General features: G+C 35.2%; 6 protein-coding genes across 7 annotated transcripts; 3 read left to right on the top strand and 3 right to left on the bottom strand.

The window, feature by feature from the left end:
- Positions 1 to 1,001: 1,001 nt before the first annotated feature.
- On the bottom strand, positions 1,002 to 3,039 carry LOC111213657 (KAT8 regulatory NSL complex subunit 3). The gene is made up of 7 exons (XM_022715460.2): positions 2,801 to 3,039; positions 2,165 to 2,340; positions 2,038 to 2,099; positions 1,810 to 1,945; positions 1,658 to 1,730; positions 1,508 to 1,573; positions 1,002 to 1,392 (listed from the first exon to the last, which is right to left on the bottom strand). The coding sequence occupies exons 2-7, from the start codon at positions 2,305 to 2,307 to the stop codon at positions 1,180 to 1,182; spliced, it is 693 nt and encodes a 230-aa protein (XP_022571181.1). The 5' UTR covers positions 2,308 to 2,340; positions 2,801 to 3,039; the 3' UTR covers positions 1,002 to 1,179.
- LOC106366735 lies at positions 2,763 to 3,605 on the top strand. Its single transcript, XM_013806398.3, has one exon. The coding sequence runs from the start codon at positions 2,829 to 2,831 to the stop codon at positions 3,426 to 3,428; it is 600 nt and encodes a 199-aa protein (XP_013661852.2). The 5' UTR covers positions 2,763 to 2,828; the 3' UTR covers positions 3,429 to 3,605.
- Positions 3,426 to 5,653, bottom strand: LOC106366733 (probable polygalacturonase). Its single transcript, XM_013806396.3, has 5 exons — positions 5,116 to 5,653; positions 4,763 to 4,883; positions 4,517 to 4,691; positions 4,374 to 4,444; positions 3,426 to 4,301 (listed from the first exon to the last, which is right to left on the bottom strand). The coding sequence occupies exons 1-5, from the start codon at positions 5,446 to 5,448 to the stop codon at positions 3,664 to 3,666; spliced, it is 1,338 nt and encodes a 445-aa protein (XP_013661850.2). The 5' UTR covers positions 5,449 to 5,653; the 3' UTR covers positions 3,426 to 3,663.
- Positions 5,654 to 5,686: 33 nt separating this feature from the next.
- On the top strand, positions 5,687 to 9,011 carry LOC111213659 (DNA primase small subunit-like). 2 transcript variants are annotated; one of them, XM_048761015.1, is made up of 16 exons: positions 5,687 to 5,960; positions 6,034 to 6,084; positions 6,174 to 6,349; positions 6,437 to 6,514; positions 6,612 to 6,723; positions 6,932 to 7,016; positions 7,091 to 7,142; positions 7,234 to 7,295; positions 7,373 to 7,488; positions 7,577 to 7,701; positions 7,803 to 7,871; positions 7,996 to 8,053; positions 8,158 to 8,231; positions 8,335 to 8,392; positions 8,485 to 8,558; positions 8,674 to 9,011. In XM_048761015.1, exons 1-16 carry the CDS (start codon positions 5,846 to 5,848, stop codon positions 8,734 to 8,736), a joined length of 1,368 nt encoding a protein of 455 aa, XP_048616972.1. In that variant the 5' UTR covers positions 5,687 to 5,845; the 3' UTR covers positions 8,737 to 9,011. The 2 variants fall into 2 exon arrangements, with proteins under 2 accessions (XP_048616972.1, XP_048616971.1); XM_048761014.1 differs by having other exon boundaries at positions 5,694 to 5,960; positions 8,479 to 8,558.
- Positions 9,012 to 9,586: 575 nt separating this feature from the next.
- Positions 9,587 to 14,115, bottom strand: LOC106364393 (GDSL esterase/lipase At5g41890). Its single transcript, XM_013803980.3, has 5 exons — positions 13,850 to 14,115; positions 10,923 to 11,053; positions 10,508 to 10,750; positions 9,965 to 10,226; positions 9,587 to 9,889 (listed from the first exon to the last, which is right to left on the bottom strand). Exons 1-5 carry the CDS (start codon positions 14,100 to 14,102, stop codon positions 9,657 to 9,659), a joined length of 1,122 nt encoding a protein of 373 aa, XP_013659434.1. The 5' UTR covers positions 14,103 to 14,115; the 3' UTR covers positions 9,587 to 9,656.
- An 8,354-nt stretch (positions 14,116 to 22,469) lies between these two features.
- On the top strand, positions 22,470 to 26,858 carry LOC106364392 (probable lysophospholipase BODYGUARD 2). Its single transcript, XM_013803979.3, has 4 exons — positions 22,470 to 23,828; positions 24,338 to 24,672; positions 25,128 to 25,327; positions 26,271 to 26,858. Exons 1-4 carry the CDS (start codon positions 23,270 to 23,272, stop codon positions 26,602 to 26,604), a joined length of 1,428 nt encoding a protein of 475 aa, XP_013659433.1. The 5' UTR covers positions 22,470 to 23,269; the 3' UTR covers positions 26,605 to 26,858.
- The last annotated feature ends 326 nt before the right edge of the window (positions 26,859 to 27,184 follow it).

The following is a 27,184-nucleotide window of genomic DNA, read 5'->3' on the forward strand; positions in this document are numbered from 1 at the left end:
TTGACTCGCAAAAAATGTATAAAACATGCACCGCCCCGCTTAAACTGCTAGACCCACATATAATAAAATTATTATTTAAAATATTTTTATTAATAGAAATAATAATAAAATCTATTTATAATTAAAATGAAATAATTTTTTTTAATTTTCTTAAAAGTAGTTTTTATTAAAATTTTCTTTTTTTTTGCGAGTTAGCTGGTATCCACAGTTAAAATTTGGCTGACCCGTCCTCTTAGAAAACACTCGACCTGCACCCGCAAATCATTTTTTTTCAAATCACTCAACCCATGCCGCGGGCATGTCAAACGGGGCGAGCCGATAATGATTCAAATTCCCAGCTCTGTTTACAATCTTGTAACATCAACTGTGTCCGTCTTTATGAATAAAAGCCAATATACCTTCGTCCAGGGCGCTCACGGCAAAGGATCCAGAACCACATAATTAGTGAATCAAGTATCTCAAGAGGATTTAATTTCAAGCAAAGATGTGATTTCTCTGTCAGTAATCATTACCTGGACGGCTTTGGTAACGGTGAGGAAAAGAGTCATGTTATATTACTCCTAAGGTCGAAACTCTTAAAGTCAAATACACACCATGAGGCGCCACGTAAAGAAGACTTCCATGCTAACGTTGGCATTCCATCTGTAATGGAGGCTGAGTGTTTCTTTCAAAAAAAGAAGAGAAAAGAAATGAGTTTGGTGTCGCAAACCAAGATACAGAGAGAAGAGAAATAAGCCAAGCGTGTTGCTGAATTAAGGACACCTCACAAATCATAACCGCACTAATAAACTGATGGCATTACATTAGCCAATTAGTTGGAATTAAGAAGCTAATGTACTGGGCATGACCAACCAAATGTAGTCAGTCTATCAGCACTTCAGAAGTTATTTATTTATTTATGTGGTTCCATCAAGTCAATAATTAACATTGCACAACAGAAACGCTTGCAGGTATCTGTTCTGTTAAAAAATAAGGGGACAAACGTAAGTAAATACTAGATCTTGACCAAATACGCAACATTCATTGACACAGAACTCTTCATTCTTTTCTGTTATCTGTTTTAAAGTTGTTTACCTGATAGGAAATTAGTCAAACGATGCATCTATTGTAAGAAAAAGATCTTGAGTTGGAAAAATTGCTTGGTTTACAAATCTGTAAAGCGGTTACTATTATGACTTTTCAGAAAGCAAGAGATTTGGAGACAAAAGCTGCAATTGCTTGCAGAGCGACATCTTCAACTAGATCTTGTGTCAAACCCTTTGCTTCAAGGTGCTTCTTCCCAGTCTTGAAGGAGTGATCTCCACCATCGATGACATGCAGCTCAGTCAAAGCTTTCATTTTGTTGCAAACAGCTTGGAGCTTATCCAGTGGACACTTAGGATCTTTGCTACCCTTTTTGATACAAAGAAAAAATACCATTGACGACAATCCATATAGCCATTAGCAATAATCATGTACAAACCCTGGAGAGTAGTTATGTAAAACTTAATATGCATATAAAAGATACCTGCACAAACATCACAGGGATTCCCATTTCCAACAACGTCTCATCTCTAATTGCACCTTTCGTGCCCTAAAGATTAAACAAAACGATGTAAAGATCTCCCTTCCACTTATCAATCAGATTAGAGGAGAAAAAGAAATGCAGAAACATAACCTTAAGTGGATATCCCAAGCATATTACAGCTGAAACTGGAATATCTTCATCCGCGGCTACCATGCAGCTTACTCTGCAAACGATAAAATCACATTCAACATAAAAAAAAAGGGTTTGTAACAGAACAGAGTATGAGAGCGAAGGAGATATACCTAGAACCCATTGATTTACCTGCCAATATCAAAGGATGACCAGGGAACTTAGCAGCAGTTTCTTTGACAAGATCTAAATGAAATTGAACGAGTTTTTCAGCTTTTGGAGGAACCCTTCTCTTACCTCCAGCAATATCTACCCAGAAATTTCAAAATTCACACCTAAGTTTCTATCAAGATTCAAGAACACAAATATTATATATAAAAAATTATAGAATTTTCACTGACAAGGGTAATCAAATGTGATAACTTCAACGGCTGATAAGCTCTTCTTTAGCTTATCCTTCCATCTAAGCCAAAAGAGAAGAAAAATTCAGACAATTCTGTGTGTCCAAAGAAGTACACAAACGCGTACCGAATCATCCAGTCGGACGAAGAGGGAGCTCCGGCACCGTGAGCAAATATGACTACCGGCGAGGAATAAGATGAAATCTCTGATTCTTCATCACCGAAACATAACTCTTCAGTTTCCTTTCTTCTTTTATTTGAAGCTTCCATTGATGATGAAACCTGCTGGAAATCTCAGAAGCCCTAAAGAATGGGGAAAATCATTTAATTTTCGCGCGCAATTAAGCGTCTGTTTGAGAGAGTTATAATTGGGCCAACAAATATATAGGCCCAAAAGGCTACAAATATGGAGAGGAATAAATTTTTTATTGTTTATTTAAAATAAATGATGTTTTTAAAAAATTACCAAAAATTAAATAAATAAAGTTAACATAATTTTTGTGGAAAAGGTAAAATTTTGTAAGATAGATGCTGGCAAAAAAAATATATTAGATAGATCACTAATGAAAGGAATATTATAGTTTGGTTCATAATTATTTCGGGATTCTAAACCAACCAAGGAAAAAAACTATTTTTATCGATATGTCAGTTTTAGAAAATAATTTCCACGAAAATGGGTCCCGAAGAAAACTTCAAATGATAGTAACACCGTTCATAAGTCTATAAACCATCTCCACACGCAATTAATAAAAGATATTATTACCATTATAGACTTTTGCATAATTTCAACAATGGCCAAGCTCGCCGTTACCGTCACCATTCTCTTATGCACGTTGGCTCTCTCCGTCGTTGCCTCCAAGCCCGAAAATGAAATCATCGCCGATAGCCATAACACTTTATCTGCCGAATCCGACCCGTTTACTACAAACCCAACAACCTTTCCCGAATCTGGATCATCTGGACCCGAACTAACATCTTCCGATGAGATCACTGTACCGGTCAATTTAATGAATTTCCATCCGATCAATCGTCACTTCCCTAGGCGTCCCTTGACTTTCAACCGCCGTCCGTGCCACCACCGTCGACACGGGATGTTTGGACGAGGCCTCCAGATCCCTTACGGCAACGACATGATCATCTCCGGTGAAGAAGAAAAGACGACAGGTCCAGATCCTTCGTTAGACAGCATAGTCGTGGATATTCCGGCGATCAAGATGTTTGTCGGTCCCATCGCGGTGGAGGAGACAAAGCACCATCTCGAGGAGGAGGAGGAGGATGGCTCCAGCATGAAGATTACTGTGACTTTGATGAAGCGCAAAGAAGAAGGAGAAGGTGAAAGAGAGAGTGTGTTCAGGACAAAGATTCGCAAGTTTCTAAACCATTTGGTCTGAACAAGAAGAAGACTCTAGTTTGTCCTTTAAATCTAGTAAAGATACAATAAAGTAAAGCCCCTCTTATATACGGGCTATGTCTTTTTTCTCTGACAGCTTCCATATGAGATGAAGCTGATTTTGTAGTATAATATGTGATTCTGTAAAAGCTTAATCCTATAGTTCAATTAAATTAAACTGATTGCAGAAGCAGACGAAGAATAACTTAAATTACATTAGGCTTTTGGAGTACATATTATGCTTGGTTTCCGCAGTAACGGCCTTGTTGGGAGGTTGATGTCAGCTCAGGGCAAGCTGTGGGGTTGACTTTCTCGGCGGCTCCAACTACATCTGAGCATTTCCATATCGGAGAACCTTTTGTTCCTGTGAATGTAACATTGGAGAAGCAGAGGTTGGTGAAAGGTGCATCTTTCAATCCCTGAACCATGCCAGCACGCTCGACTTTGATTCCCCAGACGTTCTTGATCGTTATGCCTTGTACGACAGGGAGAGCCGATGTGTTGAATTTATCATCCGGGTGATCTCCTGTGTCGCCAGAGATCTTAATCCCGGTCCGAACTTTCTCCAGGTGAATCCCCGAGACTGTGATGCCCTGGATGCTTCCTCCTCGGCCAATGTTTGTCTTGATATGAACGCCGATTCCAGAATTGTACAAAGTGATGTTCTCGACCGTGACATTCTGGATTCCACCAGAGGTTTCGCTTCCGATGGCTATTCCGGCAAATGGGGAAGATCCTGTGATGCGTCGGATGGTGATGTCACGGCTTGGACGGTTGTACGCAATGCCATACTCGTCCCAACCGCTCTTCACTGCAACAAGGTCGTCGCCAGTGGATATGTAGGAGTCTTCTATACACATGTTAGAGCTCGAATCTGTAGCAATGAGTGAGCACACAAGTTGATGATTTGAAACGTAAACAGATGTAAATTAAGTGGAATGGGGACCTGGATCAATCCCATCGGTGTTTGGGGAATCAGTTGGAGCGAGGATGGTAACGTGATGAATTACAACACCACTGTGAGAAAAGAGAGATGCTGCTAATTAGTGATTTCAAGAGATGCTTTTTTTTTAAGTGAGAGAAGAGAACCTGCAGTAAACAGGATGGAGAGTCCAGAAAGGGGAGTTCTTAAGAACAACATGAGAGATGAGGATGTCAGTTGAATTCTTGAATTCGATGAGACCCGGTCTGGTGAATTTTAAAGTTCCATGTGTCCACATGTTCCACCAAGGTTCTCCAGCACCGTCAATGGTCCCATTTTTGCCTAAGCAAAACGCATTAACACAAAAAGATAATCTGATTGCAGGATGATACAAAGTAAACTCGGACACAAACCTGTAATAACAACATCGGTGAGTCCGTCTCCATGGATAAAGCTAATATACCTTGATCCAGGGCGCTCCCTTCCTCTGCCATAAGAAGGCAAAGGGTCAATCAAAGGCCATTTCTCCGTATCCTGAACAATCAATCAAAACAAGCATTAGGATGTGTATGATAAATAGTTTCAAAATTGCAATTTACTTAAACTCAATCTTCGATCTACAAATATCAAAACATCTGCATATATAATGCATTCGATGGTGATATGAATCTCAAATGCAATCACAGACAGACATTTCCACTGTTCAAAATCATCACATCATATAATCCAAAGCCTAAAAGCAAACATTTCGATCTGAATCAATCACCTGAAGGGCTTTGATGACTGCACCGTCGGCGAGGTAAAGAGTCATGTGACTGGTAAGGTTGAAGCTCTGAGTCAAATAAACGCCGCGAGGCACGTACAGAAGCGTTCCCTCGCTACTGCTGGCGTTTCGTATCCGATCAATGGCGGCGTTGAAGGCATTGGTGTTCAAGGTGGTGCCGTCACCGACAGCGCCAAAGTCAGAAATCGACAGCATCTGGCTCCTGTGCTTCATCGGAACTATCCCGGAGCAAGTGATGGGATCTCCGAGGGAGAGATGGCGAGCGGAGAGCAAAAAGAATACGAAAACAGAGATCGGAAGTCGAGAGATTCCCATTGCTGTGGTTCTACTAATGAGACAGTGAAGCCGCCCTTGTGTGTGTAGAGAGTGAAGGAGAAAAAAGAGTAAAACGGGAGAAAGAGTTCGAAGGAATCTGATCTTAGAGAAACGCCATTAACTGACTCCACCAAGAAATCTGCTGGGAGAGCAATGCCAAAGAGGAAAGCAGAGAAGACAGCTAAATTACGGTTTTGACCTACCTTTCCTAAAATGGTTTTCGAATCTTCGGGTTTTAATATATAAGATTTAATAATAATAAATGGGCCCAAATGTTCAAAGCCCATTATAAATTGTCCCGCCAAATGTGCCCTAATTCGTCTCCTCTTTCCCGCCACTTGGTAAGCGTTCTGTGCTCTGTTTCTGTGAATCTCTCTACTTGGAAAAATTGGGAAAGATGGCGAGAGAGGAGACTGGAAGCAGAGGAGATGATACGATGATCGATGCACCACAATTCACCAACTCAAAACCAGAAGAATTCTTCAATGTTCATTACCTCCGAATTTACTACGGCAAGTTTGCAATGATCTTCTTCGCAAAATCTGATCGCTCTCAAGTAATGCTTATTTAATTATTTGAATGCAGGAAATCTATTTCCTTACAATGATATTCACAAATGGCTTTCTTACGGACACGGTATGTGCTTTGTGCTTTCTTTCTCTTACACTTACTTGAAAGCCATACTAATACTAATAATAACACCATGCTGATGCTGGCTGTAATAGATGGGAAACATCCTGGTTGCGATGAATACTACTTTGGGCGAAGAGAGTTCTCTTTTACCCTCGAGAACGATGTTTATCTGCGCTACAAGTCCTTCAAGTCTGCTTCAGCTTTGGAACACGCTATCAAATCCTGTTTTCCTTACAAGATTGATATTGGCGCTGTCTATAGCGTTGATGTGAGCCCCCTCTTCTTCTTCTTATTCTTCATCAGCTGTGTGCTTTTAGAAACCATTTTTTATTTGAGTTTTCTTTTTCTCTTGCAGCCTGACAAGAGGCATGCCTATTCTCAAACTGGTACCAATGTGTTTACTCCAGTGGAGAGGGAGTTGGTCTTTGATATCGTCAGTTTTCAATTTTCTTCTCTAAAGAAATTTTCTTGTTTTTTGATGTTTATTCTTTTGTATTTTGACTCGAATTGTATTGTGTGTTTTTTCTCAGGATATAACGGATTATGACGACGTTAGATACTGTTGCTCTGGAGCCGATGTTTGCTCCAAATGTTGGCCTTTGATGACTGTTGCTATCAAAGTCATTCATACTTCCCTCAAAGGTATCATATATATAGATGATACAACTTCCATTTGTTTATTGTTCCTGAGATTTTTCCATCTCCTATGAGCTTGCTATCTTTCTATACCCTATTCAATTGTTTAGAACTTCACTGATGGTGTTTGGCAATGTGGAACACTGTATGTATTGGACGAACATCTGGCAACTCATTTTTAAAAAAAATTTATTTGGGCTTTGCCAATTTGCAGAGGATTTTGGTTTCAAACACATTCTCTGGGTCTTCAGTGGACGCCGTGGAGTTCACTGTTGGGTTTGTGATCCTAAAGCTCGCAGGTGAAAACAACATCTACTGAACGCTCTTGCTCATTTGTTATGAATCAGTTTCTTCACATTATCAAATCCTGCAGGATGACTAATGAACAAAGGTCAGCAGTTGCTGAATACTTCCGTGTTTATAAGGTTGCTTTCTCAAGATCTATCTAAATTGCTGGTTTTGTTTTTGTGAAATTCTCTTTTAAAGTTTAATTACTGTTTTTTAATGTTACAACAGGGAAATGAGAACAATGCAAGAAAAGTCGCTCTTATGGGTTATTCTCTTCATCCCTTCCTTGCGTAAGTGTTCCTCCTCCTCCATCACACCTTTCTGGTTTCAATATCCTTTCTAATTTCATCCGGGCCCTTTTTTACAGGAGATCGTATGTGGATTTCCTCAAGGGTTTCTTTGAGGGTGAGTTGCAAGCAAATCAAAGTATATTCTCTACCAAAGACAAGTATGACAAGATACTTGAGATGATTTCATATGAAGGTACGGAAAGTGTCATGATGTATCTTTGTCAGCTTACACGTGGTGGCCCTAGCCTCATTTTGGTGACTTACCAGAATGGTCATGACAGATATTCAATCAGAGCTGAGAGAAAAATGGGAGAAATCTGCTAATAGATCATCTCTATCAGAAGAAGCCATCAGCCTTGTTAGGTGGGAGCAGCTTAAAAACACCCTCCAATCTAAGAAACACAAGGTTTGTATTGCTGTTGTGAAATGTTTACTTGTATTTCGCTCAATGAACTTGAATCCCCCTATATCTGTTCATTATCTTCCATCTGGTATCCAATGTTTCAGGCTCCAACACTGCGTATGTGCGTAGAAGAGATAGTCTTCACCTTTACGTATCCTCGAATTGATTTGGAGGTTTGTTATAATATATGCTTCAGTTTTATTAAGCCTCCCTGATATTTATGAGATGAGAGTTCCTACATGTATAGCAACTGACAAGTTAAAGTTGAAGTTGTAATGGTTACTTGTTTAATTACAGGTCTCAAAACAAATGAACCATTTGCTTAAAGCACCTTTCTGTGTCCATCCAAAAACAGGTCCCTCCCGTTTGATTCTTGAATATATTATGTTAATCACACCAATTGATACATAGAGTCATGTTACATATACCTTAAAGAAGAAATGTCTTGTGAATTTTCAGGTCGTGTATGCGTTCCTATCGACCCAAATAACTGCGACGAGTTTGATCCATTGGCAGTTCCAACACTTTCACAGGTACTAAAATATTAGACAAAATATGATACGTTAAAGAGGTGCGGATACTGAATTGGATCATCACAATTAACAAAGATATTTCATTTCGTTTTATGAATGACAGCTAATAGAAGAAATCAACTCAGGAGGCTCCAAAATGGGTGTGGATGATGATGATGATGGTACGTTCTTAATTACAATCACTGTTCGGATTAGCCTTTACTAGCTAGCATAAATAACTTCTGTTGTATTTTTTAACACCTGCCAGATACAGATTCAAGCTTACTTGGGAAATCAATCAAGTTCTTTAGATCTTCATTCCTAGGACCCTTACTAAAATCGTGCAAGGTAGATCCCTCATTTATCTAAATTCTCCCCCATGATTATATCCAAAAATATTCAGAAAGGCTTTGATGCATCTGTTGGAAGAGTGATATTGATATGTTTAATGAATTGCCTGCAGGAAGAAATAGAGAATTCATACAAAACCAAAATTGGCAAATCTAAAGATTCATTCAGCTGGTAACTCTGATGTATTGAGTTTACTTCGGTCGTTAACAGTCCGGTTATTTGGTCTAAGTTTCGCTTTCTATCAGTTTAGTTTGTAATGAACGGTCTTCATTAAGCTTTAGAATCTATCAGGAGAGTAGTATATCTCGTTGTTCAAAAAAAAAAAAAAAGAGTAGTATATCTCTTGTTGTTACGTTTCCTAAGAAAATAATGGCTTATTGATGTGATTGAGGGGAAGACTAGTTTCCCCGCTACCACCCGCAAACGCAGCTTTGCGGTTGGTTGGTAGCAGTTGTTGGCGTCTTGCAACAATCACTCAAACCGTTCTAAACCTCATAAATTCAAAAGTTGGTTCCAGCTAGTGTTTGCGGTTGTTGGCGTTTTGCAACAATCACTCAAGCCGTTCTAAACCTCATAAATTCAAAAGTTGGTTTCAGCTAGCGTTTGTGTTTGCGGGAGAATAATTTTTTTTAAACAATATAAATACAAAAATAATAATATTCAATAAAAAATTTTAAATTGAAATTATAAAAATACTAAAATATATCTATTATATTTTAATTAATATTATAAAATTTTAAAATTAAAATATTTTCTATAATATTTAAAATTTTAAAACTATAACTTTCTAATATAATTTTTATATTTATTATAATATTAGGATTTTTGATATTTTTATAATTATATAAAATGTAAATACTATTAATTTATTATTTAGCCGCTGCTGCATTTAGTAACTAGTCATAAGTATTTCGCAAACGCACCAAATTTCTAACCGCATAACCAGTCGTATAAATCTCTTAAAACCACTAGAAACCGCAACCACCCGCATCTGCAAATTTCCGCGGCCGCAACCGCAACCGATGCGTTTCAACTGGTCAGGCCCAAGTTTATTTATATGGTTATGAATTACACAAAAAGATTTTACATTAATGATTAAAGATGGTTAAGGTGACGAATGTTAAAAGGTGTAGCCACAGTTTGGTCCCCATCAAGAAGTGCTTTCGCAACGATGAGATTGGCAGCTTCGGTTGGGTGGTACGCGTCCCAAAACACAAACTTTGACCGCTCCTCACAGGCCGCTTCGCTTGAGTTCTGGTTCGGTCCCTTGAAGCAAGTAAAGGGTGGGAAGTAGCCCCCACAACAAGGCTTGTCCGCGTTCTCTAACCCTTCCAAACCAAAACATTTCAGTAGGAGTCTTAATAAAACAAAAACATTTCGTTACTAGACAACTAAAGTCTTACCAAATTGACGATAGTTCAAAACCAGTTTCAAGAAGAGGTCGTAAGAGTTGGCGTAGACAAATGTAGGGTTGTGATATCCTAACTCATTATTCAGTGTCCTGAGAGAATGTCTAAGCTTCATGTTATAGCCACGGACGATTTGGTTGACTTGGTCAGAGCATTTTCCAGCTGGTATCAAGTTCAAGGCACGAGCAAATGGTATGCAACCGAGTGGTCCCACTCCGACCACCACGAACTTTCTTGCTCCTAATTCATGCAAACGCTGCGAACACACGGGACTTGGCACAGTTAATATGACTTAGATCGTGGCGTTCTGCATTTGGTTTTTCAAGTTGACAAAAATATTTGTAAAAACTAGAATAAGTAAAAATATTTTAAACTTCACGCAAACAGAAAATTTTGGTCTGACACCATTGAATTCTTTATATAACTTTACTACGAATTAACTAGTAGACGCAAGTGGTAACAGAAGACAATAATTCCATAATAATTGCTTGACACTTCATGCATTATGTATCTACACAAAGTACTATCTTTTACTACCTTAAGGTGTGTGGTTAAATGAAAGACCATGGAGTCTTGTAAGACACCAATGGGAAGCTTGTCTTGAGAGAAGAAAGGTATAGATGGTTGGATGTAATTTAATATATCATTGGACCCAATTGTGATTGTGAACATTGACTTCTTCAACATCTCTTTCGTACCATTTTCACCAATCATTCTTACCATATAGTCTCTACTTTTCTCAAAATAACTCACTTGTTCTCTCAACGGAACCCTCCCTATCTGTCAGAAACCAAAAAGTTTGATGTTCTCAACAGTCACTATATCTATAGTTACATATTATGTCTGTTATTTTCTATGTAAATTGAGTATTAAATAATAGTATTGTATTTATTATGGATTATAACTCGACACTTTAAAACGACATTTGAACTACTGTATATGGGGAGCTTACGAACAAAAGACCGGTGTCGTCAAAGATTCCGGCCGAACCAGAAGCATAATTGATCCCACTGTGAATTGTGTTAACCTCAGTGTTTGGTTCAAGATAAGGAGTTGGTGCTGATTTTGCTCCCAAGGCTTCACCTGTTAAAAAAAAAAATCAGTGATTAGCACGTGCACGTGTACGTGTACGTAAGACAATTAGTTGCAGATTTATTACAGCATCTCCAAAAAATAACCTATAACTTCAAATATGAAGTTTTTTACTCTCCGAAAATAAATTTCAAAACTTCAAATTTGAAGTTTTTAATTTGAAGTTTTGACTAAAAACTTCAAATTTGAAGTTTCATATTTTTATTTACATTTTAGTCCCTACAATCACCCATCACCTTTATGATTCATAAATATTTTCTTGTTTATTGTTTTAATTCTTAAAAAAATTATATCTCATAATATTTTAAATTTGTTTACAGAATTTCAATTTTATACATAAAACTAAATAAAAATTTAAAATAAGATATAAAAAATTTTAAACTAGATTTAGACAACAATAATATACAAAAGAAACTTAACAAAATTTTTTTTAAGAATTACACGAAGACAGAATTATTACACAAATTTAAATATTATAACAACACTAATAGTCAGGTAAGTTTGATCCGGAACCTTCAAAAATTTTAAATATTTTCCAATTTTTTCGTGTAAATGAAGATGGTTGTTGTTGTTGTTTTTGATGTCTTTTTCGTACAAATATTTCTTATTCATATCGAATATATTCACGAGTATTAATATCATCGCAAAGAAATTAGTTTTTTAGCAATATTTTATGTTTCTCTTTTATTTTCTTGTTCAGATATAATGTATTTACAAGTATCAATATCACCCGATTTTGACAAATTTTAGCTCGTAATCTATAAAGTAAAAATGAGGAGAGTCATTTTTACTTCGAAATACACTAATAGATTATATATGCATTACGAAAATCATTTTATGAAATAATATGGTATTTTGTTTGAAGTTTAATATTGATTAAATTATTTTATTAAAAAATTTATATTTTAATAGAATATTTTATTAATTAATATTGTTGTAATATGTGCTAATTATTTACAAAAGTTTTATAAATTCAAATTAGTTATGACAAATATAAGGATCATATTATAAAATACAAATAGTTTTGAAGTTGAGTTTGAAGTTTTGTTTTTGGAGAAGAATACCTTTAAACTTCAAATATAGAGTTTTGGAAACTTCAAAATAGATTTTGTTTTTGGAGATGTTCTTAGCATCATCTAAATTTTCAAATTTTCAAAAGCCAACGTTAAGTGATTCAAGAGACAACCACTTCAAAAGCATATTGTAATAAGTTAGTACTCCATGAATGAATGTTAGTCGCATTTATGGAATTAGCCTTTTTTAATCCTCCGACGTTACACACTTCTACATTACTACCGTTTTCAATTCGTCGGTCTAAGTATTCGATGCTCACTTTACATGCTATAAAACGAGTCAACTTATCTATCAATTATTGACTTTTAAGTGTGTTTGTAAACTACGAGGGTTCTGTTATATTAAATTGTTCTACCTAACCTTTACATCACATTTATATCTAATCAATGTACTAACTATTTTTTAATATTTTCTCCAGTTTCACAATAAATGTTGTTTTACTATAAATATTTTGCTTAAGAAAGATTATGTTGTTATCCAAAAAAAGAAAGAAAATATTGTCGTTTTATGATTGTAAATATCAGAGTATTCCTTAAAAAAAAATTTTGTTGCAAAATAAGTGTCGTTTTAGCATTTCAATGCAGAATTTATTAACTTTATTTTCCAGTTTATTTTTCTATTGGTTGAAATATGGTTAGGTATATGAGTAATGATATTTTTATATAGAAAATATGCAAAATTAAATATTTTTTAATCTGTATGCACAAATCTAAAGTGACACTTAATACTCCATCCGTTTCGAATTAGATGTCGTTTTAGAGCAAAATTTTCGTTTCAAGATTAGTGTCGTTTTATGATTTCAATGCAAAATTTATTGATTTTTTATTCAAATCTATTTTTCTATTGGTTGAAATCTAGTTAGGTGTATTGGTAATGATGTTTTTATCTAGTAAATAGATAAACTTAAATGTTTTATTAATCTGTGTGTCGAAGTCTAGAACGACAAGTAAAATGAAACGGAGGGAGTATGAACCAGAAGAAGTATAATTTATTTCCACTTTAAACTAGCATAAAAATGCCACATATAACATAAGTTCAATAATCAATTCAATATTTTTAAATTAATATAAAAAGAGTATTTTTGTTAATTCATTTAAAACATAGATAAAATATTAATGAATTAATATAGAGACATACCTACAATTAGGCCTGAGACTTTAATCCGAGATCCGGATTCGATCCGAAATTCGATCCGGATCCGATCCGAAAATCCGGATATCCGGAGGGACCGAATCCGGATCCGGATAGTAAAATGTTGGATTCGTCAAAGCCGGATCCGGATCCGATATCTTAATTTTTAAGTCCGGATATCCGGATCCGTAAGTTTTATTAATAAATATTTCAAAAATAGTAATATCTATATATAAAAATTAATTTTATTTAATATATTTTCATTTTTATAATAGTATATATAAATTTTATGTAAATTTTGTAATATTATACATAGAAATAACTAATGACATTATATATATATTTTTTAAATTATTGTTAATATTTTATATATATATTAATATTATTTTTTATTTATTTTAAGGATCCAAATCCGGATCTGGATATCTGCCGGATATTGCAATTTTTAGAAGGATATCCGACACCCGGATGTCTGAGAACCCCAGATCCGGATAAAGATAGTTAAATTATGGATCCGCCGGATAAGAATCTGGATCCGGATACCTTAAAATTGTCCGGATAACCGATCCGTCCCAGGCCTACCTACAATATCAGAAATGGTCCGACCATTAGTGAATCTTCCGGTGGGTTGGCCATTAGAAGGTCCGAAGTCGATGCCGTAGGGAGAAGAATCAGCTTTTGACAATGTGAAGAGATAATTGTTGTTTCCAACATCTACCAGTGAGTCTCCAAATATGAAATTTGTGAAAGACTGATCAGTAGCCTGAAGATGTGATACCCAAAGAAGAAGAGTGAGGTTGAAAAGCTTGTGAGGAAAACTACATGTGATCTCCATTTTATTTCTTTTTTACTTTGGTCGAATCTTTGCCAATATACAGATATATACTGTTTTGGTTAAATAAAGTTAGGACTTTTGAACCATTCTTCTTGCTTACGTATGTAACATTAGGACTTGTTCAAAAGATTGCACATGGTTTTTCTACGTATCCTATTACTTAATTTGTTGGTCACGTAACACAAACATTGATTTCGCTTGGGTCTTGAGTGCATATGCATAGTTAAGACCATCATTATCGGTAAAACCTCAAAAGGGTTCCTTAAGAATTTTTTTTTTCTTTCTGTTTTCTAAAAAAAAAAAAAAAAAATAAAAAAACTAATCGCGGGCCACCACGTGTCGGTGGAATCCGTAAACAGTGCAAAAACTTCCCAAAAATCGATCCTTATTTCGTGATTTTGGATACTGTTTTTTAAAATTTTTGTGGGATCCACGCGTCAGTGGGACCCACAAACAGTTCAAAAACCTCATTTAAAAACCAGCGATATTTATGTTCTAACTATTGAAATTTCATAAAGTTACTGCAAAGCTTAAGAATAATATGAGGTATAATAAGTTAACATGATGAATCTACAATAGGACAGCAAACTATAGGCTGGGCTGCCATTTAGATGGACTGGTTAATATACAAAGACAACGATGTTGCAGTTTTATTAATTGCGCATGTGATGTATCGACCACACATATGATACTTCTTCATATTTCGCGGATGCGCATTTGTTTTTTTTTAATGCCTACATTAAGTATCAATTTGGGTCAACAGTTTACATAAGACATAAAAAACAAACAAACACATTTTAAGAACACGAACCGAAAAAGTAATAATACCATGCTTCTTAACTCATCCACGTGATAGACTAATTTAATTTTAATTCTCTATTATCACTCATTTTCTCTAATAAAATATTACAATTATACTAGATTAAACCCTACGTATGTTCTTGAGTTAATTTTAATTCTCTATTATCACTCATTTTCCAATGAGTGATCAAGAGTTAGATGGGCCAGTCTTGGAGATCGCAACACTCCGTTTTATCATCGTGTGGTCTCTAATCATGCCTCAAGAAATCACATTCATTTCCTCAAAGATGTCAATGATAATTTGCTTTATGGAATGGAGGATATTAAAGGGCATGCTGCAGATTATTTTCAAGGGATCCTCGGGTCAACTGATCTACCCCTCTCTCCGGCTACTGAGGATGAGCTTCGAAATCTTCTACCTTTTCGTTGCTCCGAGCTTCAACAGAATTACTTAAAGCGTGAGGTTACTGCAGCTGAAGTTAAAGCAACTTTATTCTCTATGCCACTGAATAAAAGCCCGGGACCAGATGGCTTTTCGGTTGAGTTTATTCGTGCATCTTGGGATACTGTGGGCGGGGATATCATCAAGGCAGTCTGTGAGTTTTTTAGGAATGGACGTTTGCTCAAGGACATGAATACTACAGCTATTTCTTTAATTCCTAAGAAGCCTCAGGCTTGCTCGCTGGGTGACTACAGACCCATAAGCTGTTGTAACATTGTCTACAAGCTCATTTCGAAGATCATCGCAAATCGCCTAAAGCCTATCTTGTCGAAGTGTGTAAGTCCAAATCAGGCAGCTTTCTTGAAAGGACGCAGCCTTGGGGAGAACGTTTTGTTAGCAACTGAACTCATCAAGGATTTTAACAAATCCTCTTGTCTCAAGAGCGCTATGCTGAAAATAGATATCCGCAAGGCATTTGATACTGTATGTTGGGACTTTGTGATAAAGGTCTTGCAAGCACAGCAGTTCCCTCCTATGTTTATCACTTGGGTCACTGAGTGTATCTCCTCTCCACGCTTTTCTGTTTCCATTAATGGGGAATTAGCGGGGTTCTTTGAGGGTAGGAAGGGCCTCCGTCAAGGCAATTCTATTTCTCCTTACTTGTTCATTATGCTGATGGAAGTACTATCTCTTTTGCTGAACAAGGCTGAGGCTGATGGTGCTTTTAAGCTTCACCCACTCTGTGCATCGCCTAAGCTTACCCATCTTCTGTTTGCGGATGATCTACTGGTTTTTTCTGATGGCTCATCTGAGTCTACGGCGGGTATACAGGGTGTAATGCTTAACTTCAAGGATTGGTCAGGGTTAGATACTAATGAATCAAAATCTGAGATTTTTTATGGAGGCTACACAGATATCCAAGCATTTGTCCTTACTGATCTCTCAGGTTTCAAGCGTGGTGAGTTCCCAACAAGATACTTAGGTCTCCCATTAAGTCCCAAGAGGATCTCCGCTGCTACTTTGCAACCTTTTTGGACCGTATAACTTCTAAACTCCATTCCTGGACGGTTAAGTTTCTGTCGTTTGCTAGAAAGGTTCAGATGATATCTTCGGTCATTTATGGAATGGTCAACTTCTGGAGTTCGATTTTTGTTCTTCCCAAATGGTTTTATGCTAAAATTGATTCTCTCTGCTCTTGTTTTTTGTGGAAGAATAACACTTTTTCTGCGGCGGGAGCACGTGTATCCTGGGCAGATATATGTAAACCTAAGAAGGAGGGTGGTCTTGGTCTTAGAAAGCTTGAATATTTCGAGATGGTCTTCAGATTGAAGAGGGTCTGGCTCTTCTTCACGGCCTCTGGGTCTTTATGGGTCCCCTGGCTGCAAAGTAATAGATTTGGTGGGAGAAGCATTTGGCTTGTAAATGACTCGCCGAGGTTCTCGAGAACTGTTCGAAGTATGCTAGATTTGAGACAACAGCTTCAGCACTACCTCCGCTGCGACATTCGTGATGGGAATACAGCTCTGTTCTGGTTCGATTTTTGGAATGATTTGGGTCCTCTGTATCTTCTTTTCGGAACCTCAGGGCCTGCGTCCCTTAGGATCCCCATCAATGCTACTGTTTCGCAAGCGGTTCGTGATGGCCATTGGCACTTACCACCTGCTCGCTCTGATTATGCTGAAACGCTTCAAGTTGTACTAACCAGTATGGAAGTTCCCTGTGCCGCTAATGGTAGTGACGTCCACTTGTGGCGACTGCAATCGGGTGGCTTTGGTGCTTCTTTCTCTTCTCCAGTTACTTGGGAGAGGTTGCGTATTCCAAATCCGATGGTCCAGTGGCACTCAGTGGTTTGGTTTAAGGAAGAGATACCCCGTTGTTCTTTCATTACTTGGACTGTTTTTCTGAAAAGACTTCCAACACGAGATAGATTGATCTCTTGGGGAATATCTCTTCCACCAGGTTGTGTGCTATGTTCTAATGCTGATGAATCTCATTCCCATCTTTTCTTTGAGTGTTCGTTTGCTGCTGTCGTTTGGAATCATTTTTGTGGCAGGTTCTTGGCGTCTATTCCTTCCTCCGTTGCAGCAGTGGTGGCTCATTGTGATCAACTGCGGGGAATTCATGCATCGCGGGCTGTAGCTGTGCTGAAGCTGTTGAATCAAGTTATTATCTACCACCTTTGGCGCGAGCGGAATGCCAGAATCTTCAGAGATGTTTCGATGACTCAGGAGGCGTTCTTTAGGGTGGTGGATCGTGCTATGCGAGATATGTTGCTGTCGCTCCCAGCTGTGACTGCTCCTTCTCGCTCCCTTCTCGAGCTGTATTTCTGGATTGTCTCACCATATAGTTAATATCTCCCTCTCTCTCTCTTTGTTGTATGATGATCGCTCCCTGTTCGTTACTCTCTTTGTCTCTCCCCTTTCTTTCTTTTGTAATAAGTTGTGTTTTCACAACATGTAAAACTCAGAAAATGGTTATAAATCTTAACATTTAGACCAAAAAAAAAACTATAAAGAATTTAAGAATAATAAACGTACGCATATCACTTGATAAAAAGCAAAATGATATTATTATTATTTTGCTATTTACTTTTTATAGTTTGACTAACTACATTTATAAAATTATTTTTAATGTTTATTATATTTATTCTTAATTTTATATATTTTTATTATTTATCAAACAATTAGCACTTGAAAAATATACAATTAAGGTAGAACATTACTTCATTTGAAAATATTTTAATGTAATTGGAGAATGAAACATTTTTACTTTTTCCTAAATATGTCTTATAAATCATTAATTGTAAAATTTATTTATTTTAATCAGAGATAAATCAAATAATTATTTTTAGCTATTGTTTATTAATTCTATAGGTGGATATTTTTTATTTTGACCAAAAAGGGGATATCTTTTATAGATATGTCTTCTGTCTTATTTTACCAAATATGTTAAAATTTAATCATAAATGTTTTTAAAATATGTTAAAATCTGATTGATGGGTTTGATATATATATATATATATATATTAGTACTAAGTAACATCAAGGGCTTTTTGCAGAATTGACCTATAACTTAAAATCAACCACAAAACTAACTTCCTTTTTTTTAAAAAAATTGGTTCTGCCCTATTCACCCCACAAGTTCATATAATTTACGAAAATGCCATCAATTTTTTTTTTCTTTTTTTTTCGAAAATGACATTTTTACTCTCTCACCCTCATCATTTTCAAGTAATTATAAGATTGCCATTGTCATCAATACCACAACCACCATGAACAACCAATTTGAAGCTCTTAATGCTCCCAAAATCGATTTACCCTTCTTCTTTTTCCATTCTTGTGAACTAAATACAACATATCTCTCATTTTCTCTCCACAATGAGCTAAAAAAACCAAGATTTTGATTCTAAATTTTTTATGGTTCATAGAGTCATAGAAGCTAACGATTCTGGGTGGGTTACTTTCGTTTGTGATTCTGTGTGCTTGGAGAAGCCTTATGTATGCTAAGGAACTTATCTCACCAATTTAAGGTATGACATCGAGTTTTTTTCAGATCTGTTCGTCAGACGACTTACTTGGGAAGTCGTCTGGCTGTAGACAACTTACCTGGAAGTCGTCTAGTCAACGCAGAGGTTATTTTTGCAATTGACTTTGAAATCTGTAACCTGAGACGACTGAAAGTTAAGTCGTCTGTTTTTGTTTGGTTTCAAAAAAAATTCCAAAGAACCTAGACGACTTACATTTCAGTCGTCATAGGTTAGTTTTGCATTTGACTGGATAATTTCAGAAGTTTGACTTCCCCAGACGACTTACATTTCAGTCGTCTGGCGAAAATTAAAATAATAATATTTTTTTAAAAGTAGACGACTTACAGTTAAGTCGTCATAGGTTAGTTTTGCAATTGAAAAAAAAAATTCAAAATTTAATTATACACAGACGACTTATAATTCAGTCGTCCACGAGACGACTTACTTGTAAGTCGTCCAGGATTTTTTTCCGAGATTCTGGTCAAATCTCGTAAATCATGGACAACTTACATTTCAGTCGTCACGTGGACGACTGAATTATAAGTCGTCTGTAGATAATTAAATCTTGAAGTTTTTTTTTTCAATTGCAAAACTAACCTATGACGACTTAACTGTAAGTCGTCTACCTTAAAAAAAATATTATTATTTTAATTTTTACTAGACGACTGAAATGTAAGTCGTCCCGAAAAGTCAAACTTCTGAAATAATCCAGTCAAATGCAAAACTAACCTATGACGACTGAAATGTACGTCGTCTAGCTTTTTTGGAGTTTTTTTTTAGCCAAACAATAGTAGACGACTTATTTTTCAGTCGTCCAAAATAACAGATTTCAAAGTCAATTGCAAAAATAACCTCTGCGTTGACCAGACGACGTATAGTTTAGTCGTCTGGACAACTTAGATTGAAGTCGTCCGCGTCTTCTCCGCTAGTTTTTAAGTCTTCTACGTTAGTTTTTGAATAACTTGTATTTTTAAGAGTGATAAGTAACTTCAAGATATGTAAAACTCATATTTACAAAACATGTTCTCTCCCTTAGTTTTACTAAATTTGACTAAGTTTTTCAACGCAAACTTATAATAAAATATGATATGCTTTGACTAGTTACTATTGTTTGTTTCCATCTCTTAAGTATTATTGTTATAGACAATAATGATGACTATTGTTATGAGTTGGAAGAAGGGTTAAAATGCTTCTTAAAATGTTGTATCAATATAAAGCTACCAACATTCTTGTTTATTAAGATGAGAAAAAGGCCATTGGAGTTTATTATTGCATATGAGAGATCCAAAGATAAGAAAAAAGCTACTAAAGTCTATTATTTCATTGATTTGTAAATGTGTAAACACATTGTTAGCACATTTAATACATCTTGGAAAACATTATTACTGATTTTACAAAAAATTCACAACTAAAAGAGTAGACATGCAATTCACAAAACAGACCACAAACAAAACTATTATAGATCATTCCTCTACAAAGACAAGCTTGGATTCCAATTGAGTAGACAAGACCACACGACTTTTAAGAAGTCCAGACGACTTCTAAGAAGTCCAGACGACTTCCAGGAAGTTCAGACGACTTTGTCAGAAGACTTTTAGGAAGTTCAGACGACTTCCAGACGACTTTACAGGAAGTCCAGACGACTTTGTCAGAAGACTTCCAAGAAGTCCAGACGACTTCCAGACGACTTCCAGACGACTTCCAGACGACTTCCAGACGACTAACAGGTAAGTCGTCCCAGAAGTCTTCCAGATCTGAAAAACCTGCATATTAAATCCAGATCTGAAAAACCTGCATATCCAAAAATGTTCAAATGGCTTAAAAACAGAAAAAATGAGTGAAAGATTAGATCACACAAAAATAAATATCTAAAAATAATAGATCTACCTTTAAATTAATGGAAGATGAGTACCATCTAATTAAAAACTTGCAAAAAAGATAGATTAGTAAGAAAGACATGAGACAAAACTGGAAAATTCATATAAAGTTTGGTGTTTTCAAGTCAAAGAGATTAGAGTGGGTTTGGAGAGTTTTAGTTTGAGAAAAAAGTAAGAACTTTACACAACAAGAAGTTACCAAATGAAGAAAAATCAGACATAAGAACTTACCAAAAAGCTCAGGTCTATTATGAAAGGGAGACTTCCTCAGAAGACTTCCTGGAAGTCCAGACGACTTTGTCAGAAGACTTCCAAGAAGTCCAGACGACTTCCAGACGACTAACAGGTAAGTCGTCCAAGAAGTCTTCCAGATCTGAAAAACCTGCATATCAAATCCAGATCTGAAAAACCTGCATATCCAAAAACGTTCAAATGACTTAAAAATAGAGAAAATGAGTGGAAGATTAGATAAATCTACATTTATAGAACACACAAAAATACATATCTAAAATTAATAGATTTACCTTTAAATTAGTGGAAGATGAGTACCATTTGATTAAAAACCTGCAAAAGAGATAGATTAGTAAGAAATACATGAGACAAAACTGAAAAATTCATATAAAGTTTGGTGTTTTCAAGTCAAAGAGATTAGAGAGAGGTTGGAGAGTTTTAGAATGATGAACATTACATTTTTGTTGCAGCCATTTGAGAGGAAGAGAGAGAATGTGTAAACTTTTCTTTATATAGGGAGACAAAAAATCTAATTAGGTTAAATATTTTTGACTCAGACGATTTCCTGGACGACTTACATTTCAGTCGTCTGGTGAAGAAATTAAAACAGACGACTTACATGACTTACATGTAAGTCATCCAGAAGAGTTTAATTTTTTTAGCGGGAAATTAAATATTTTTAGCGGGAAACTAAAATAGAAGACTTTCCAGACGACTTACAAGTAAGTCGTCTGGTTTAAATTATTTAAGCGGGAAAATATTTTTTTAAAAAATTTCAGGCGGAAATATTTGGACGACTTACATGTAAGTCGTCTGTTTTAATTTCTTCACCAGACGACTGAAATGTAAGTCGTCCGAGTAAAATGATCCGGTTAGGTTAAAACGTACATTGGTAAAATTAAAGGTTCGGTACGATGTGGACGACTGAAATATACGTCGTCCGAGTAAATTATTCAACAGACGACTGAAATATAAATCGTCCACACCCTAAACATAACCCCTAAACTTAATTAACTAATTAAAGACTTCGTAAAATCAAATCAAACTTGAAAAGTGTTTACTATACACATAAATAAACACATATAGGTGAAAACTAATTTTTGAAAAAAGCATTTTAGTTTTCCAAAATCTAACCCTAACAATACATACAATACTACAACATATGTTTGCCAAACTCCTAAACCAAAGTATTTCATGATTCACTACTTCCACTCATCTATCTTCAAAACAAATCAATTTTATCATATCTTAATTTATATCAGTTAAAACTGTTTATAATTACTTGATTATTATTTTTCACGCATCAAAATATTTTTTTACAAGATTTATAAATTATTTTTAAAATAAACCGGTACCAGACGACCTACACTTCAGTCGTCCAGACGACTTCCAACATCTCAGACGACTCAGACGATTTACTAGGGCTATATTCGTAAAAATGGCTTCTGTTTTTTTGTTTGGTCACAAGGGGCTGAGCTGTAATTTTACTAGGCTTTTAGGTTAGTTTTGCATTTGATTCAAGTTTGAGTATAGATTTGGGGTTAAAATCAAGTTGTGGGTTAGTTTTGGAAAAAACCCCTAACATCAAACTGTATATAATATTATGTATATTGTATAATTAATACTTAATATGTTGAGATTTTCTTAAAAATACAAAATATAGTTTGGTAAGTATATTTATATATTTTCACAAAAATGGTAGATGTATAGATGATATGTATATTCAAATAGAATAACTGTTTAAACAGAATTACCCTGAATTCAATTTGATTATAAAGTTAAATTATTATGTTAGTAAATTAAATTATTATGTTATTCATTCAAATTACTAATCCTGTCTATGTTTTTTTTCTAAATTATTAGAAAACTAAGAAAAAATTGTAATAAAAAAATATTTTGGCATTTTCTTTTAACATTTGGTTTTAGACTTTTAGTATAAGATAAAATAAAATATAGTTAATTACAGTTTCTTCAGTACTTTCAGACCCTCAAAAGTCTTTTAAACCATAAATTAATATATTACATTCCAAGTAATAAACATACTGTGAAGAATTATAATGAACATTAAATTAGTTAATTTAGGTTTTGCCCACCCAAAAAGGATGCAACCTCCACCAAATTTCATCATTTTGGACAGCAAAATATGTTAAATGAACAATAAATTTATATATCCGTCTCTGCTATAACTATCCTCTCTCTCACAAACATATCATTAATTTATATAACTCTCCCTCACATACATATCCACAAAATTCAAATCAAAACCATTTTTTCATTACCACCACACATCATGGCCATTGCACAGTGGCTCAACCAAACCATAGGCTTCTTCATCTTCTTTTTCCTTGACATTTTTGATTACTTGTTTTGTTTCATTTACAAAACGTTAGATTTATTCTTCGAATACGAATGGAAACCTTGTTATTGCTCGTTTCCACTCGAGGCACAAGCCAAGACCAGGAAAATCATCGTGTCCGAACGAGGAGATTACTCAAATGTTGTGTCTATGACAAGAACTAAGATCCATTTCGATGAGATCTCAGACACGCTTTACGCACGCGGTCCTTCGCTTCTAATGAGGCTCTCTAAGCTCGTGAGCTCCGTGAAATTCTTCAATTATACGGGTTTGATCATGAGACACAATGTGGTGGACTCTTGTGATAATACTTATGACTCTAAGAAGAAGACTAGAAGTGGTAGCAAAAAGAGATTAATGACTTTGAATTCTACGGTCGTTGAGAAATTACCAACAACGCCAAGATGGTCTGATTGTCATTGCAGCTTTTGCACTTCATGGCTTTCTCCTTCCAACAAAGATTCTCTATATGTCAAAGTTCAACAACCTAAAGGTAAATATTATATCCATTATTTCCAAATTCATACATTGAATTCTTGGTTACCTTAAATTCTGGTGAGGTGAAAGTTGGTTCATTGTAACAAAAATAGTAGCATGAGACAACAAAAGTCACCATTTACATAAAAGTAAAACATAATTCCTTTATTTTATATTCAGTGATGCTTTTACACAATTCACATTAGTTCTTTGTCAAGACAACAATAAGAAACTAAATATTTATTGTAAAGTCAAATATGGAAAACAACAAATATTTTGTAATTCACAAAAAGTAAAAATTTGTTTAAAAGAAAAACAAAGTTTTTGACTAAGACATCAATTAATATGAGTATTTTACGAGAACAGTGTACTTCCAAGAATTATAACATTGATCGCCGTTTAGCATATTAATCATATGAACAAAAGGGCTATGCCTTGTTTTGAGTCTGATAGGAACAACTTCTTGTCGCATCATCCCACAAACTAGAAGCTTTCTTAATTATTTTGGGGAATATATATGTGCAGATAATAAGAAGGCACGAGACAACGTTGTATTCATACATGGTTTCTTATCTTCATCATCCTTTTGGTCAGAGACTCTCTTCCCAAACTTTTCTGATACAGCCAAATCGAATTATAGGCTCATCGCAGTAGATCTTTTGGGTTATGGAAGAAGTCCAAAGCCAAACGACTCGTTGTATACATTAAGAGAACATTTAGAGATGATTGAGAAATCAGTGATCTCTCAGTATAAACTGAAAAAGTTTCACGTAGTGGCTCACTCTTTAGGCTGCGTTTTGGCTCTTGCGCTCGCTGTTAAACACCCTGGAGCTATAAAGTCCCTCACTCTCTTGGCTCCTGTAAGTCAATGATACATACCTTCTAACCATTCTATATTTTTAGAAAACAAGTGATCATGAGTAGAAATGTCTTAAATCGTTTATATATCAGCCCACGTTTCCCTTCTCTTTCGATATGGAATTTTTAGACAAGTATTTCCGGTTTAAGAAATGTAGTCACCAAATTGAATATGAATCTACTTTTGTGTTCTATGATTTTGCTCCCTTTCCAAATATATCTTTTAATTTAGAAATTGGTAATTTATAGGAGTTTTATGATATACTACGTGTTTTTGTTAGTGGTTGGGGTTTCCTGTTTTAGAAAGTATATCAACCAAACCAAAAATGATTAGTTTTGGTAAAAATTCGTTTTGATCAATATAAACTTTGTTTTCTTAACTTAATTATGAAGGCCTCATGGTACTAACTATATAGAATATTTTGGTAAACTAAATGAAGTCATATAAAATTGGCAGCCATATTACAAGGTGCCAAAGGGAGTACAAGCAGCACAATACGTGATGAGGAAAGTAGCTCCAAAGAACGTCTGGCCACCGATGCAGTTTGGTGCATCGCTAATTAGCTGGTATGAGCACCTTGGCCGCACAGTTTGCCTTGTACTCTGCAAAAGCCATCGCTTGGTTGATTCCCTCACTCGCCTCCTCACCTTAAACAGGTACATATTTAAGATGAGTTCTTTATGTTTATCTTTACGTTTGCGTTTTGATTTTTTTTGTCAAACTACGTTTGCGTTTTGATATGTTCTAATATTTACAAGAAAAAAAAAACAAAAACGCAAGCGTGTAAGAAGAAATAATCGTAGCCTTAGTGATCAGACGATAGATCGAAGGTTTACGTCCACAAACTTTTTGTTGAAAATTAAGTAACAAGATTTGACCTGAAGTTCACGGTTCATAAGATTAGGGGAACACCGAAATGTCTAAAAGTCAAATAAGTTTTAATGAACCAACTACTCGTCTACTTATATTATCTTGAATTTGACGTTTTGTAATTGTTATACAAAATTTCTAATAATAAGAAGTTGAGTGGTTCACTTTAGTAAATTTTACATAAAATATATGGTACCATATATTAGGAAATGCGAGAATGCAACCTAATAGGTTTATGTATTATAAAAAAAAGAAAAAATTGTCTTACGACAGAAAACGACTTACCGTGTCTCCTCCACTATTTGGCCCCATTAACTGACGTTTTGAATTTGTACTATAAATATGTATCATCAAGACTATACAATATAAAATGAGATACAAAAAATATTAAGTTAAAAAGAATTTAAATTTATAAAATCCAGATTAGTTTGTCTCTGTTAAAAAACAACATCTAGATGAACTTCAAAAAAATATAGTATAGTTTTATTTTTTTTAGCTCATTTGAAATTTTTCTAACAAGATACATTTTGTATCATTATAATATATGATAATTTTTTATGTTTTTTTAAAACTAATTTAAATAGTTTCTTCCACTATATGTAAACATATACATAAACAATATATACCTACAATTTTTTCAAAAAAAACAATATATACCTACAAATAAAACTAAATAAAAATATATATACCTACAAATTTAAATAAGCTAAATTAAACTATCTTTTGCAGGATGCGAACGTATTTGATAGAAGGATTTTTATGTCACACACACAACGGGTCGTGGCACACATTACACAATATCATATTCGGATCAGGAGGCAAGCTCGATTCGTATCTGGACTATGTCCGTGACCACGTGGACTGTGACATCACCATCTTCCACGGTCGCAAGGACGAGGTTATTCCTGTGGAGTGCAGCTACAGCGTCAAGACCAGAGTGCCACGTGCCACTGTCCACGTCATTCCTGATAAAGACCACATCACCATTGTCGTCGGCAGACAAAAGGAGTTTGCTCGAGAGCTTGAGCTTATTTGGCAAACATCCAAAACTATTTATAAGTGAATGTATATATATATATGATAAAAAAGAACTGAAACTTTTTATGGAGTATATTATGCTATCTAAACAAAAAAATAGATATACTTTCCTTTTATAGTTAGTTAAGCTTTTGTTTGATTTGGAAGAAGAAAATGACAAGACTAACTTTAGTTTTCCTTTTATAACAAAAGAAAACTAGAGTGTCGTAGCCTCTCTTGTAAAGACACTTGAACTGATAATAAATAATAACACGTGGTTACGTGTTATCGAATAGCCTCTTTGTCGATGTTAGAACGAATTCGGTGATTAAGAGCTGTTCGTGTTGGAGCTCGTTATAGTGCATCCACAAGAGAAATTAAATCATAAAATTCGAATTTCTTGTGTTTTTTTGACGAGATTTGTTGCAACATCTCAAGTAGGGATTCATTAGTATGACCTTAATATATTAATAAGGTTAAAAGAATTTTTTTTCCATTGGATATACGAGCATTGTGAAACTCATCTCGTAACTATTAACTTACAGGTACACAAAACTTAAGAAGGCGGGAGACAACATTATACTCGGAACTGGAAGCGTTGAAATAGGCGATGGAGAACATGCTTC

This window comes from Brassica napus, chromosome C6, assembly GCF_020379485.1.
Source record: "Brassica napus cultivar Da-Ae chromosome C6, Da-Ae, whole genome shotgun sequence".
NCBI lineage: Eukaryota > Viridiplantae > Streptophyta > Magnoliopsida > Brassicales > Brassicaceae > Brassica > Brassica napus.

What these genes read in the sequence shown, in the direction of transcription:
- LOC106366733 (XM_013806396.3), bottom strand. Translation starts at nt 5,448, where the DNA reads ATGGGAATCTCTCGACTTCCGATCTCTGTTTTCGTATTCTTTTTGCTC. An exon ending in CACCGATGTTGTTATTACAG is followed by an intron (nt 4,692 to 4,762) that starts GTTTGTGTCCGA and finishes CGTTTTGCTTAG; the next exon opens with GCAAAAATGGGACCATTGAC. An exon ending in CACCGATGGGATTGATCCAG is followed by an intron (nt 4,302 to 4,373) that starts GTCCCCATTCCA and finishes TCATTGCTACAG; the next exon opens with ATTCGAGCTCTAACATGTGT.
- LOC106364393 (XM_013803980.3), bottom strand. Translation starts at nt 14,102, where the DNA reads ATGGAGATCACATGTAGTTTTCCTCACAAGCTTTTCAACCTCACTCTT. An exon ending in GACCATTTCTGATATTGTAG is followed by an intron (nt 11,054 to 13,849) that starts GTAGGCCTGGGA and finishes TTTTTTTAACAG; the next exon opens with GTGAAGCCTTGGGAGCAAAA. An exon ending in ACGACACCGGTCTTTTGTTC is followed by an intron (nt 10,751 to 10,922) that starts GTAAGCTCCCCA and finishes GGTTTCTGACAG; the next exon opens with ATAGGGAGGGTTCCGTTGAG.
- LOC111213657 (XM_022715460.2), bottom strand. Translation starts at nt 2,307, where the DNA reads ATGGAAGCTTCAAATAAAAGAAGAAAGGAAACTGAAGAGTTATGTTTC. An exon ending in TCGTCCGACTGGATGATTCG is followed by an intron (nt 2,100 to 2,164) that starts GTACGCGTTTGT and finishes CTTTTGGCTTAG; the next exon opens with ATGGAAGGATAAGCTAAAGA. An exon ending in GCTTGGGATATCCACTTAAG is followed by an intron (nt 1,574 to 1,657) that starts GTTATGTTTCTG and finishes TTTAATCTTTAG; the next exon opens with GGCACGAAAGGTGCAATTAG.
- LOC106364392 (XM_013803979.3), top strand. Translation starts at nt 23,270, where the DNA reads ATGGCCATTGCACAGTGGCTCAACCAAACCATAGGCTTCTTCATCTTC. An exon ending in CAAAGTTCAACAACCTAAAG is followed by an intron (nt 23,829 to 24,337) that starts GTAAATATTATA and finishes ATATATGTGCAG; the next exon opens with ATAATAAGAAGGCACGAGAC. An exon ending in CCCTCACTCTCTTGGCTCCT is followed by an intron (nt 24,673 to 25,127) that starts GTAAGTCAATGA and finishes TAAAATTGGCAG; the next exon opens with CCATATTACAAGGTGCCAAA.
- LOC111213659 (XM_048761014.1), top strand. Translation starts at nt 5,846, where the DNA reads ATGGCGAGAGAGGAGACTGGAAGCAGAGGAGATGATACGATGATCGAT. An exon ending in TGTGATCCTAAAGCTCGCAG is followed by an intron (nt 7,017 to 7,090) that starts GTGAAAACAACA and finishes CAAATCCTGCAG; the next exon opens with GATGACTAATGAACAAAGGT. An exon ending in CTGTGTCCATCCAAAAACAG is followed by an intron (nt 8,054 to 8,157) that starts GTCCCTCCCGTT and finishes GTGAATTTTCAG; the next exon opens with GTCGTGTATGCGTTCCTATC.
- LOC106366735 (XM_013806398.3), top strand. Translation starts at nt 2,829, where the DNA reads ATGGCCAAGCTCGCCGTTACCGTCACCATTCTCTTATGCACGTTGGCT.